General features: G+C 41.5%; 1 protein-coding gene across 14 annotated transcripts in view; it reads left to right on the forward strand.

Moving 5' to 3' along the window:
* The first annotated feature begins 9,128 nt into the window (after positions 1-9,128).
* Positions 9,129-14,921, forward strand: part of nbeaa (neurobeachin a) — a 91,693-nt gene continuing 85,900 nt past the window's right edge. For all 14 annotated transcript variants that reach the window (XM_069720420.1, XM_069720333.1, XM_069720364.1 and 11 more), the window contains exon 1: positions 9,129-9,455. In XM_069720420.1, coding sequence (XP_069576521.1) covers positions 9,138-9,455 — 318 coding nt within the window. In that variant the 5' untranslated portion in view covers positions 9,129-9,137. The remainder of the gene's footprint in view (positions 9,456-14,921) is intronic.

A 14,921-nucleotide genomic window follows, 5' to 3' on the forward strand; every position in this document is an offset into this window, starting at 1 on the left:
CTGGACATTTAGAGTCGTATTGTCTGATACTGTAGTGCAATATTAAAATGGTTTGTATAATTGGATTTTGGTAAAAATGATGCTGTCACTTTTGAAACTGCAGTTATAAAATGCTTTGTGGGATGTAAACAGAAAGTAGCCATGGTGTCCTCAGTTTGCCGTGGGATACAACTTGAACCCATGTTTTAGCCTTGATATTTCATTTCATTTTCCCAAATTAGCACAATTTCAAGTATGCCGAATGAGCAATTAGCAGTTCCCGTTTACAATGCTCTCATGGACATGGAGAAATAGAGAAAATTGTTGCTATATTACTTTAATACTTAAGAAAATGTAAAAACATTCTGATTCTTAGGTGAGTTCTGGACTGTCAATGAGGAACATCTCAATTATTACCAAACGGATTTATGAATATTTATTTGTGATGGACATCGGAGATAGTATCAGCGATGAACCTCGAGGAGTGTAAGTCACACTTATTTTTTTTTATTTTTTTGTAAAGTCAATATTATGTTTATTAGTTCAGTTTTGGCTGACCTGTGACTCTGAAAAAGAGCTGGCCTTCATGTTTTGAGGCCTGCTTCTTCTCCTCCTGCCTCTTAATTGCACAGTTGTTACAGAAATTTGGTCTCATGAAACCCCACTAACTAGTTACTACACATTAACACCAGTGAGAATACTTCCCAGGTCAAATGTAGCATTCTATCAACTCTGCAAATATTCCATCTCACTTTGCAATGACTCATGTAAGTGGGGCTTATTTTGTGACTGTGCTTTGAGGATCCTTTTTGTTGCTGTATAAATAAGTAATCCAATTTCACATCTAAATAAATGTACATTACATTAAGTTAAATATTTTGGTGCACAAAAAGAAAAATATAGTCATTCAATGCAATTTAGTCCTCCTTTGTAATGTGATTTCTGAATACAGAAAAGTTCCAGGCTGAAGTAATGCATGGCACTAGGTACTAAGTGTACTTTTAAACAATATACTTGAGTATAATTTTGTATAAACCTTGATTATACAATAAAGCTTTAAAATCTTTGATCAAATTCCTTTAGATAATGTAAAACTAATGATGCTTTTTATTCCTGTCCTTCATTTACCTTACATTATGTCCTCTATCACAGATACAAGACGTATGTAGGAGGGATGGTTAATCCATCCTCACTTATGTAATTCTCAAGCTAACAGTCCCAAATAACAGGATTTGAATAAATCTCTCATCTATAGTCATTAAAGAAACCATTATTCTCACTATCTGTACAACTCAGGTTGAGGTGATGGACTTTTTGATGTTGTGTAATATTTTTGCTCTTTATCTGCGCTGAGTTCACATTACGAAAGCTGAACAGGGAGAAAGTAAGAGGAGGAAACAGATGTATATCCTCTGAGACTGGCTAATCCACTGTCTTCTTCCAGACAACCCTGATAAGGTCATTAATGAATAAATTATTCAATGAATGAATTATTAATGAGACCATGTTGGCATGTACAGTATCCTTGAGTATAGGGCCTGGTGTTGAAGCTTTGCACAGTTAAAGAGAAATAATTAGAGAATTATGTGCTAAATGCTTTGAAATTAATTTTCATTAATGTCATTTCAGTCAGCTGTTGGAATTTGTTCTAATGGATTTTTTTTTTTAAAAGTTCACACCAAATTTTGTACCATAAAAAGCACAAATAACAAAACAGATATGTTTTGGTTGCAGGATTTCAAAATGTACTGTGCATTTTTTACTTCAAAAAAGTCTAAAGATGATCTGCTGTCAAACCTATTACAAGAGATGTTACTCTTTTTAAAATGCATTTTCATGGAAACCCTTAAGCACAAACAGCTGGAAATGTGCATCAAGATTCAAGTTCATCATGAACAATGTGGTCAATTTAATAAGATTTGTGAAATATCCCCAATGTTCTTTAATTGTACAGAGTTCTCAATAGTACTTGTGAATTATATCATGCAAAGTTTAATGTGTTTTTGTGTTATATTTTCTTATACCGCTCACATCAGTGGTTTTGGTTGGAGATGAGTTCTACAGAAAGATGACAAGGTACAAGCACTACTGCAGACACTGGAGGCTACATCAGACATTTTACCCGGCAGACATTTTGACTTGTCATTTTAGGGAATACAGAGGTGTATGGCTTACTGGAACACTTAAAAGAGACATCATTATTACACCTGTGCTTTCCTTACAATGACAAGTCAAAATGTCTGCCATGAAAAAGGTCTCCATAGTGCACAGCATAGCTAACCCCATTGACAATAATATATCTATTAGAGCACCTGATAGAGCCTTGTTTCTCAGTTGTAATGGCGACATTTGGACTCATTATGACCATGAAAGCACGAGTGCAACTAATAAATGAATGATGGCTACACTCCATCTTGGCATGCCAGAGAACCAGTCATCCAGCATGCACAATATGAGCACTGTGAAATAGGAATAGATAATAGAAATCCAGCTATTATTCAGATTACATCAGCTTTTGGGTCATGAAACAGGTTTGTTGGGTGTTACAGCAAAATGTCAAGCTCTTTTTCAGGCAGAGCACACAAGAACACAGTCAGACCCACTTTGTGTCTCTCATATTAAGCCATTATTGCATTTGACTCAGAGGTAGTCATTATTTGTGAAGGGTAAAAAAGTAAATTATTTCACAACACTTATGCTGCTCTGATTGTGTGCAAGATCCTTAAAAAACTTGACATCTCATGCACAAAAAAGTTTTAAAAAAAAGTTTCTTGTGGCATCTGTAGTTCCTCCTGCATCTAAACCTTAAACTTTTGCATAGCATTGTATGCCCTTTGTTTTTTTTTTGTAAAGCACTAGCAAAGATCTGGCAGAATATTTTGAATAAAACATAAAATATCAGAACACAACATTAATATTAACCAATTTAACTGATGAATTTTGATTGACGTTATTTTTCTGGCTACCAACTTTGTTTGGATTGAGAAAAAGAGTCACATCATGGGAATTTTGTTTCAAACGATCTTTTACTGTAGTAGATCAAATATTTTTTCATGCAGATAAGAAGAAAATGTGTTTTAAGATGTCTGGAAAATCGTCAGAACATTAGTATGTGTTATCAAATGACCTTCTCCCTTTTGCAAACATTGCCAGGTTGTTATTTTTCAGAAAATCGAGTACTTACTGCCCTGAGTTGACTATAATGGTAAAACATGAGAGACACAAACTAGGGCCCAGAGCATAGAGTAGTTTAATTATTGGTAGGCTGTCAGTGGCAAGTCAGACCTGTCATTTAAAAAGATTGTGATATTTGTGTGCTGTGCACAGTGAATATTTAATATGGCAGTGAGGAAACATCTCTCCGTTAAATGTAAGATGGACCTTACTTCTGGTTCATCTTCAGATCAACATTGGTTTTTTTTGTTAGGCAGTTGATTTTTTTTTTTTTTTTTTTTACATATAGCATTTACAAAGCAAATTTCAGATCAACTGAAACTGTTGGTCTGGGCACATTTTTAATGTTTTGTTAATATTTAGTCTTCTTTAGCTCTGAGGAAATCTGGCTGTTCGGTTGCTAAATGCTCCACTTTGTTTACCAGCTAGTCTCTAAATGTGTACATTGGGATTTTTAGAGCTTCTTTGATGAAAACAGCTGCCTGCTGAGGTAAAAAAAAAAAAATGCCGTGAGAGTATTGAAACAAAACAGTATGGCTGGACAGCTAGGCCAAACGATGAACAGAAACTAAAAGGCTCCATAAAGCCAGAGATCTGAAATAATTCTCTGTAGGTTTGTCATTACAAGCACTTCCCTTTTACATTGTCACATTGTTTTCACATTGTAATGTGATGCATTGCTCTTATACAAAGCATTGATTATAGTTGCATCAAACCAATCTTCTTTTGAATTCATAGAACATTACTGCTTGCTGACAGGTCACACCAGGTGCCTGCAGCTATTACCTCCCACTTTGCACTTTGTGTACACACTCACGGGCTGAGTCTCAATTTGCATACTTACACCTGCTATTTTGAGTGCCTAAGTGCATTCACACTGACAAGTATGGTGACATTTTTGTACTGGGTGGTGTAATCTTAACAGTCAAAAATTTGAGCATGGAACCACTTTTCACCCTTGGTGATTGTCATCATGGCTACGTAGCAGAAAGGGAGGGAGAGAAGGAGACTAAACTTCAATGTTTGTCAAACTACATCCCACCAGGAAAATGGGAGTTTTTAAGACTGTGAGAAGTAGGTTTGATGTCACTTGACATCGCAGCATTTTTTATGAGGAAAAAATAGAGTTGCTCCAAAAACAGGGAAAAATATATATACAAATAATTTGTACCTCCTGAGCTTTAGTTCATCCTTGTGTTGGTTTATATGGATGATAGTGAAGTTGTCACTTTTCTGCATTTTGGCAGCAGAAAAAGGGCAGACTTCCTAGGGTGGTCATGTTGCCTGTTTGTTGTCCTCATGTAAGTAACTCCAAATAGGAACTTTTCCAAATGCCAGTTGCCTGAACGCACGATAACTCTTTCCCTATATTTTCCTAATTTTCACTATACACATCTCTCACCCTGTTCAACAATGTCAGTCATGAGTAGTGTTGTATTCCACTGTAAAATGTCCAAATCCAATATGCATTTCTTTCAAGGCTATACCATCCCCATGGTAATTCTGGTTCTTTTGTGCCTCTGGTTCTGTACGTTCACCAGTAATTCAGCATGACAGATGTGACATCTTTGAAACGCTTGAGATCTTGAGGAGAATTTTTAATAAAGTTTTGAGGATTTGAGCAACGCTTGGTCGCATAATATGCGACTCATCAGGAGGTTGAGGCTCCATGAGGGGTTGAAGAAACTCAGCCGTTCTTGATCAATGTCACGTCCACTGACAACAAAAGTGCAGATGCTGCCAACAAGCAGATGTGTCTCTCCGTTGTTCGCTGTTCTGTGGAGTACACATTTCCAGAACTGGTCTTGTAAACTCAAGTGTTCAGGGCTACATATTGAGCTATAGCCTTTCCATCAAATCTATTTATTCTCAGTTGCGTTATTCATGGCAAAAGGCCACAATTCAGGTCTCCGTGTTCCAACGCAGTCAAAGAGCCGAGTCCTTGATCCCACGGCGTGACCCCTGTCAAAGAAGCGCCTTCCTTCATTCCCTGTGATAGCTTTCCACACCAAAGCAGGTATAACACACCGATTCCTCTCGCCCTTTAGACAATGAAAAAGACCTAACTGTAGCATAGTGTGTATGTTTAAAATATATTCGCTATTGGAACATTTTGTTAAATATCCTTTATCTCCAATTTGTTCCTTCATCACACTGCAGACGTCTGAGTTCATGCAGGAGAGAGTTTTGAAAGGGATTCATAAGAGGAAAGATGGTCTAATCTTCTTAACCCACAGAGGAGCATTTAATCCTTAAAACATGACAATGACCAATATTGAGGTTATGAGATTTGAGCAGGAGGACTTCTTTTGTCCGTACGCTCTTTCCTTCAGAATGATACCAAGGCACTCTTTTATCTTTAAAACTTGAATAAGCTACTTTGTGGTGTCCTCTGAGGATTGTCTTCTGCCTGTTTTAGAGCAACTGAGTGAATGCGTCGGGGGACGTAACCTGCTGGGTAAAAGTATTTAGTCCCAAGATTGCAGAGCATCTAAGTAAAGGAGCCATTAAGAAAATCGTGTCTAATGCCATTAGAATGTGGACTTAAAGTGTTTTAGCCTGCAGACCCATCTCACGGCAGATATTTTGGCTCATCACAGCAGGACAAGCACAGGTCTACTAATAACATGAAGAATGTCTGCGCTCCATTTTGGTGAACCAGTTCCGGGGTCCTTATATTGTCCAGTCCAGCTCACTGTATTGGCTAAGTGGAAATACTGAGCTATTGTTAAAAACAAATTAGCCTCACCGGTGCTTTTCCTGCTATGACAAGAATGTCTGCCATGAAAAAGATCTGTTGCTCAGCCTTATTTTCAGCAAACAAGTGTAAAGAACTGCCAGGGGAGACTGTCATATCTGGTTTTCACACAAATCCTGTTTCAGCTGCTTTCAAGAATGTCATTTCCTCAATTTCTGTGCAGTGAATTGATTTATTCTTCCAATCTTCAATATACAGACCCCATTGGCATATTTTTTTTATAGAAAAAAAATTACGAATGGCAGAACATATGGCTGCAAAGAAAATATTGCTTGTTTAAAACCACACGGTTTTGCATGTGCTTCATTATTTGAAAAGCAATAATAAACAGAGAAAAATGAACTTAACAGCAGAAAAGAAAAGCTTTTTCTCACCAAATGTTTGAGGGGAAAATTGAATTATAAATTGATTGATTCACAGAAATCATATAAAATTACGAAACTGACAAATGAGAAAGTGTCAGAAAGTTGCTGTGTTGCGGAAGCTCTGTAATCAGTTTCCTTACCTCCTCCATCTCGATCACGCTCTCACATATATGGATATGGATAGGCACATAAGAGCGCACATGGACACACGCCCACGCACAGCCATCTTGATAGTGACTCACAGCTGTCTGTAAAAAACAAGAAGTTATTACCTGTGCTTTTGTAACTGTCTGAGGTATCCCTGTATACATCAACAAGTCTGTTTTTCAATTACCCCTAATAGCAGAGCGAGAAGGAAACACAAAAGACAAAATTACATCTTAAATTCCATCCTCCTGACACTGAAAATTGTGGTGTCTCTTTCTTATAGGCCTTGTTTGAATTAGGAGTCATTTAAATGAGAACTTCAGATAGTGGGTCCTTGTCATACCAAATTCAACCAAACCATTGCACAGTAAACAAAATTCATAACGATCAAACCGTATTTTCTCCAGGATGCGCCGATCAAACCTGTTCTGACAGAAGTCACCTCTGCTGCACGCTCTCTGCCTGATCCTCTCTGCATCCCAATCCCCTCCAAAGCGCCAGCACTCTGATCATCAGCCCACACAGGACGCAGGCACTACCTCCACACATCTAAAGGTGCTGGAACAGAGAGGAAAATAACTGCCTGCCCGCAAGTACTGCACCTCTGTTGGAGGTGAGGGGAGGGAGAGAAAGACATGAGGTGGAGGAGAGATAGAGAGGGAGAGGAGGAGAACAATGTTAATGCTTTTAACCAATCACCAACCAGATCCCTGTTAAGACCTCTCTTTCTCCCAAAGAAGTCTTTTGTGGAATCATGACAAAGCTGCAGAAGCAAGCCTTTGTCTGAAAACAAAGAGGAGTGTGTTTGTGTGTGTAAGAGCCTGCCACTGTGGTTGTGTGTGTGTGTGTGTGTGTGTGTGTGTGTGTGTGTGTGTGTGTGTGTGTGTGTGTGTGTGTGTGTGTGTGTGTGTGTGTGTGTGTGTGTGTGTGTGTGTGTGTGTGAACCTAAGTGTGTGCATGTCCGAGATAGCATGTGTTAGTTTGAGAAATTGCTTCTCTTGAGTGAGGGAAGTGTGTAACAGCTGGGGTTGTGCGGTTGACAGAGTGTGTGCGATTGTCTCCTTCATTTCCTTTGTGCTGAAGATTGGGTCGTGGGGAAAAAAAAACTAGATGGCCTCTGCTCATCTGTAAAATTTACTAACGATCTAATGTGCACAAAATCAGAGACACACACACACACACACACACATATAGATAAACAAACCCCCAGCTTGTCACCGCTGTCAACGGACAGCATTTAAAGGAAATAAGAGGCGAGACATCCATGAGACATCACTGCCAGTCTGAAAACACACTTAGACACACACAGATATGCACAGACAGAGGAACGAATCAGCCTCTATGGCTGCCGTGTTAATGGAAATCCTATCCAGCAGATGTGCCCTGTTGGAAGAACACATGGACTGTGAAACAGGCTTATGTACGCTCACAGGTAGTGAACCAGCAGCCATGGTCTGTGCATCCACCACAGGATACTGTAGGTGTGTTTTTGTGTGAAAGAGAGAGAGACTCTGGCTCAACCTGTGAGACTCAAATGAATGCATGACCTAAACAAACTGCCAAAAAACAACATCCAGACATGTTTGACATCGCATCGTCCAGATTTAAGTCATATGAGCTTGTAAACGCAGATATACAGCAACCATTTGCACATACTGTATTGGCTGGTGGTTTTCAGCCTGAAGGAAAAACATTATAAGATATTATAAGACATGAGAGCAGTTATAGGCTACTATATTATTGCTGGGGATGATGGCAACCAGAAGGCACTAAAAGGATAGAGAGGAGAGGTGGCGAGGTGAGAATTTGTGTGCAAAAGTTACAAATAATTGCAGGAAATGGAAGAAAGTTGAGAAGACTGGGGAGAGAAGAGGGGACGGGCGAATATCGTGCAAGAAGAGATGAGTGTCAAGAGAGCAATCCTGGGATGGTTAATGAGGAAACAAAGCTACCGGAGTTAAACTGGGGGCAGTGATAAGTGGGTCAGACGGATGTCTTCTGAATATATAAACAGCCTCGGTCTGGAAACCAGACACACACATCTGCGTGAACTCCATCTGAAATGCCCCTGCAGTGCACCCAAAATATAGGCTGCCCATCTGTAGAACTATTTATTGCTACTTTTTCTTTTTAAAAACCCTTTATTCAAGGCTTCATTTGCACCATCGGTACCATTCAAATATTAAAAAAAAAAAAAAAGCAAACGACAAACGTATTGGATAACAAAAAAAACCCAATAATAATAACCAGTCGTTTCAGCGGTGCTGTGCTCTGTATGAACCCATGCATGGATGGGCTTCATGTTATTCCGCTTCAGCACCCTCCCAGAAAGTCCACAAGTGCGCATGCGTGGCTAAAGCGCGCTACCGCAGACAGGGGGCGTCAACATGGCGCTGTCTCCTCGACGACCGCACTGACTGCAACCTGCCAATGAGAGAGAGAGAGAGAGAGACCGAAAGAGGAGAGAGAAGCGTAGGTTACCATTCTGTCAAGCCTCCATCCTTTTTTTCCAGCCCTATGAATCCCTACACATTTTCAGGAGGATAGGGTGGAATTCAGAGGATTTTTTTTTTTTTTTTTAAAACACCGCTCCCACTTGTTTTTCCTGCGCAGTGGATGTTGTTTGTGCAACGGCAGCAGCAGACGCCCGAGCTTGCAGAGCAGGTGTGAGAGACAGCGGCGACCGCTCCTCTCCTCCCTGTTTCCAAGGGGAAATGTCGAGCGAGAAGCCGGTTTCAGCACCACCGGGCTCCGCTTCTTCGCTCACGGACACAGACCGAGACTCCCACCCGCCGCCGGGCTCCTCCGCCGGGCAGCAGCAGCAGCAGCAGCAGCAGGTCGCCGCGGGCGCTGGCTCCGGCTCCACCGGGGAAAGGATGGTGTCTGCAGCCGGCTCTATGGTTCTCCCGGCCGGGGTGATCAACCCCGCTGTTCCGATCAGGAATATCCAGATGAAATTCGCCGTGCTGGTGGGCCTGATCCAGGTCGGAGAGGTTAGCAACAGGGACATCGTGGAGACGGTGCTGAACCTGGTGAGTGGAAGCAGGACCGAGCAGTGCTGGAAAACACAGAAAGGAAGCCATAGAACCGAGTAGAATCACTGCGCCCTAACCCGCTATGTTTTATTTACGATGCTTCACTCCCCTGGTTGTGTGGTTTTCAGGGGATGATGTCATTTGTTTGTTCGGGAGATGGATGTGTGTGTGTTGTTGTTTTTTTAAATTTCTGTAGATAAAAAAAAAAAAAAAAAAAAAAAAAAGGAGCTTGCACGAGACTGCATATTGTGGAATAAATAAAGCTGTATTATTGTGAAGCTTAGAGGAGCTGAATGAAGCATGTGACCCCACCAAGGCATTGAGGGTAGCTTAATCACCCAGCCATTGTTGACCAAATGACCCGTTCGCGGCACAACAAGGAAACGACATTTGCAGTCAGACTTGGAGTGGATGGTGGGAAGTGTTTGCAGGCTATTCTCCTGACCCCGATGTGTACCCTGAAGTGATGCATAGGCAGGTTGTAACGACCGGCGAAGGGTTACGATGTTGCGCACAACACCGAGACCCAAAAGACATCGTTTCGCTTCCCTTTAGAGCGAAATCCTGCAGGTGCGCACGTCTGTCTGTCTGTCTGTCTGTCTGCCTGTCTGTCTGTCAGCCAGCACCGAAACAAACTGATCCAAACGCGGACAAAGGCCGACTAGCATTATGCTACCCATCGACATATGTGTGTAGGAGAATGGCTCAAAATTATGCACGGGCCTATTGTTGGAGGCAGGGCCCCGCATCCTGTGCGCAAAGGAGTGATGTATAGGTCGCTCTGAAGCGGTTAGTGGTTCATATTACTGGGCTTCAAACACCGATTATTTATGGAGCAGATATATGCCCCCCCCCCCCCCCCCCTCAACCCCCAAACCACCCCCTTCATCTCTACCCCTCAATCAGAGGTTGTGTCGGCGGTGCCGGGCCTACCATATACAGCAGAGCAGAGGATTTAATCTGAGCTGGGGGGGCGGGGGGTTGACATGACTGGTGTGTACCGTTACGAAAAAGATGAGCAAAATGTACAGCAGACGTAGGTCTGGACGACTAATGCTCCAGGAAGGTATAGGACGTGTATGTTGGCTGTTTTCCCTCCTCCAGCATCAGGCGATGGCGTGTACTGCATGATATTACATGCATCTGCCATTAAAAGAGGGTTCTGATCATTATTGATGTTCTTTTGAGGGAGAAGTAGAATGATATAGACATAATTTTGAACGTGATTTCACTGCAGTGTTTCTTGATGTGGACTGTTTCAGGGTTTTGTGGAGCTGTTGGCCTATTTACTCACTGGGTGCTTAGAGCAGGACAGTGTACAGCTGGGCTAAACCATTTTCTTCTCAGTCAGATTGTCGATTATTGGTAGGCTACTACAGGGAAGAGCACAAGGGCTTTTCTAGCTCACTTCAGTCTTGTCTCCCTCTCTTACAACCCCCGGGTTGAACAGGCTGATAACCATCCATCCTGTTCCACGGCCTCCTCCTTTACTCTGGAGAGGAGGGATGCTGCCTGCATGCACTGGCTCGGCAGGGCAGCGCCATGCATTTAAAAGCAGGTGGAGAGGAGTTGAGGGAGGGTGGGGGAGGAGAAGAGAGAGTGGAGGAGGAGGAGGAGGAGGAGGAGGAGGTAGTAGGATGCTGCAGTGGCTATGTGCTCAGAAATCACCAGCTGATGCAGCGGAAGGGGAAAGGACGCTGGATTGGTCCACATCAGATCAGTGAAAGCTCATCAGAGCATTCAACTGAAATGCACTGCGCTGTATTTTATGTAAATACCTGCTTTTAGGCCAGCGTGTTTGTGTGTGAATGTGCCTTCGATGCATTAACACACACACACACACAAGGACTGACAAATTAAAGCAGTATGCGTTGGTCATACCAAAGCTCTACTTGCTAAATCCTGAATTGAACAATCAGTTCTGGTTGCAAGGCTGCCAATAGCTAAGCCTGTTAGGGAATTCTGTTGCCCAGCTCCTTAATTAAAAGAGTTGAAACAAAGAGGTGTGGAGGCAGGAGACCTCAGCGGTCATGCTGCTGGTACAATGAGTCCACTGTGACCCAAAAGCTGATCCATTATTCCAGTCAATGTGGGAGACCACAGCAGCCACATTCTCCGTCCACCGTGGTTGTATTGATCAGATCCCACTGCGGCTTGGGTGAACAGATGGCTTGTCTGCTGTATCAGATATGCTCCCTGTTTTATACGACGAAATGCTGGCCTTTGGCTAGAGATGAACTTGAGAAAAGAAAGAGGGGGGAGAGGAGAGAGATGGCAATTCAAATCAACGTGGGCCAGAATGGTGCACTGCTGCCTTGTTTAGCCAAGAACATGCAAGCAAGTTAATGTTTCAAATATTGTAATATTATCATTTTTGAATAAAATGCCACAACGCACAGGCAGCGCACACAGTCAGATACATATATATTACGTGTGTGGGGTGCTCAGCTATTATCATCAACAAGGCATCACAGTTGTCAAGGCAACACTGCTCTTTGACTGCCTGCATCCAGACGCTCGACCGCCTGGTGTTGCTTCCCACTTCCGGACTTCTCGCACAGCATTTCTCTCTATCTTATTCTATCTGTCTCCTATTATGTGCTGATACTGTCATCACCGAGCACTGAATAAGTGAAGAGGGTGCACGCTATAGTACAACTGTATTGTTGTGAGCTCTTCAGTAAATTGACTTGGTTTGTGTATACACATCCATAGGGGGTTTAGTTGGGTTGAGATGTGGTGACTTTGAAGGCCATAGTATGTGATTCATACAGTCTCATTCTTCAGTAAGCATGGAAGTGGAAGCATCTGCGGTGGTTATGTTTCTCTTCTCATTTATGCAGCATCTTTCTTCAATTTGCCACCTGTCTGTACGTGTAAGTATATTGATGTACGTGAAGACGTCGATTTAACACATCAGTGATTCTCAGCCTAAAACTTTCGGTCCTTTCACGGGGACGCAAGACAACTCTGATGGGCCATGAGATGATTAATAGGGCAGGGGAGCGGAAGCAGATTTATTTTTTCAAATATTGCTTTAATCTTTGCTTGTTTTCTCGAGAATTACTGAGGAGTTTTACATTTTCAGGGCTCGGCTTGAACAGGACGATGAAATCGCTCTTTGGTTTGACCTGGACATATTCAGCTGGCGATGCACTACTTTTGTGGTGACAGGCCAAGAAGCTTCTGCGCCTCTATTACACATGACACTCTACAGGACAGGATAAGGTGTGGTGATGGATCCATTTACTGATTGTGCCATCTTTTCAGAAGACATTGCTTTCTTTCCCATTCACTGCACTTAGTTTTGTGGATTGAAACCTTACATTTTTGTAGTTGATGGTCAGCAACTTCTGCAACAGAGTCTAGTTATTTGTGTTGATATGCCTTGATGGTGGTTATTTTGGAGAGGAAGGCAGGTGAGGAGCAATGCTTGTTGACATGTGATCTATCTATCTATCTATCTATCTATCTATCTATCTATCTATCTATCTATCTATCTATCTATCTATCTATCTATCTATCTATCTATCTGTCTGTCTGTCTGTCTGTCTGTCTGTCTGTCTGTCTGTCTGTCTGTCTGTCTGTCTGTCTGTCTATATCTATCTATCTATGTGTCTGTCTGTCTGTCTGTCTGTCATTTATTCGAGGAATTTAAATATATATTTCAAATGCATCTACAGGCAGCGCTGTCAGTCCCTCTGCTTGAGTGCAGCACCAGCTGAGCTTATTTATAGGCAGTTTTATCTCGTTGTAATACTTTTTTTGGGATCAAAACGCCGTGTTTGTCTGGCATAGAAAATGATTGGTGACACACTACGGCTCGCTCTTAGTCTCCATGCCCGTTCTTTGCTTTTCATCCTCTCGTTCAACATCCTCCTTGGTCGGATGCAATATGTTCTGCCAGTGTCAATCACCACCTGAGCCCCTTCAGCGGTCCCACGGAGTCATCTCTGTTAGCAAATGTCTCATTATCCTTGTCCACACACTCCACACTCACCAAGGTCACCCGATACCAAGTCCACAGCAAGCAGAGTCAAGAGTCCGCACAGCACACGGAGTCTGACACACACACACAAAGGCCCACAAAAAAATATACTCCCTCAGATGTTCACATGTTTACACGGAGCTTTGAATACAGACACACAATCATTTGCACACATAGCAAACCACTGATTTAGTTTCCCTTTTCTGAAGGATACCGAAGACCAAAAAACAGTTAAAGGAAGATGAGGTGAGTTAAAATGAGTATAGCATTAGAAAAGAGTTCCTGTGTTTTGTGATGAGTTCAACACTGCTCGGCTGTGTCTGGAATGCAGTGGCACGGATGCCGATTTATACCTCCAAAGGACCAGGTCACCCACTTTTAAAAAATGGCATGTTATTTTGCCTTGAGGTGGTTGGAAACATCAGTACAAAACTCAGTTTAATTGAAACGTTTCGCAGACCTGGCCTGTGGCTACAGACTTAGGCTAACTGTTTCCCTGGAGCACTCTAATCTGCTTGCATCGCCATGCAGGGAATCACAATGCGTCATCGTGTGCTTGCCCAGCCATGCAGATGAGTCTCTTAACAACCACTAATACACTTAAGTTGTTGAATAAATAATGTTTGACCTTGCCAGCATGGGTTAAAATGGACTCTTGCGTGAACACAACACATGTTTATTTAAAAGTTACAATTGAGTTCACATTGAGTAGTGTAATTTCCAAGTAACACTTATGTCCCACAATGTTTTTAGTGTAGCTATAGTGCACAATTATTGACCTGTTAAATATCATCATGGCTTGAAAATATGTTATTACAAGTGAATTGTGATTGCCTTCATGTTGTGGTTATTGACTAATACGACCTCAGTCAAGATGACAGGCTCAATGTCACATAGCACTGTCATTAGTGGTGAAACTAGGACCAAGGATCTGTTAACCTTTTTTTTCAAATGAAATATTTCAGGTTCCAGCTCGTCAAGGATTTGAAACTTTTCTTTGTCATTTAATTGAATATCTTTAAACTTTGGGGCTTAAAATGTTAACTTTATTCACTATTTCTATTATAGTTTTTACGTTTTATAGACATAAAGTCTATTCAATTGATTAAGAAAATAGTCAACAGAATAATTGATAATGATAATCCCACCTGGTTTCTGTCAAAGCAGTGTTACCTTTTTCTGTAAATTCATGTAGTAAATGTTAAACAGTATCAGACTGTAGAATAGTGGAGGGAACAATTTTATACTACATGTCACCCCGTTTTACTTTTTGTGTGTACAGACAGCATATTAACGGTGCTACTTTATCTCCTTTGAATTAGAAAAAAAAAATATTGTCCAACATTTTCAAACATTGTCCAAACAACAGTCCAAAAAAATACATTTTACCGTCACAGAAAAAAAAAAAAAAAAGAAGCTACAAATCATCCCAACTGAGAAGCTGAAACTAAAAAAAAAAACAAATGTAATGAATA

The sequence above is a fragment of the Brachyistius frenatus genome, unplaced genomic scaffold (genome assembly GCF_029030835.1).
Source record: "Brachyistius frenatus isolate BFR_SWC_R1_liver_20210118 unplaced genomic scaffold, ASM2903083v1 Contig_5, whole genome shotgun sequence".
NCBI lineage: Eukaryota > Metazoa > Chordata > Actinopteri > Embiotocidae > Brachyistius > Brachyistius frenatus.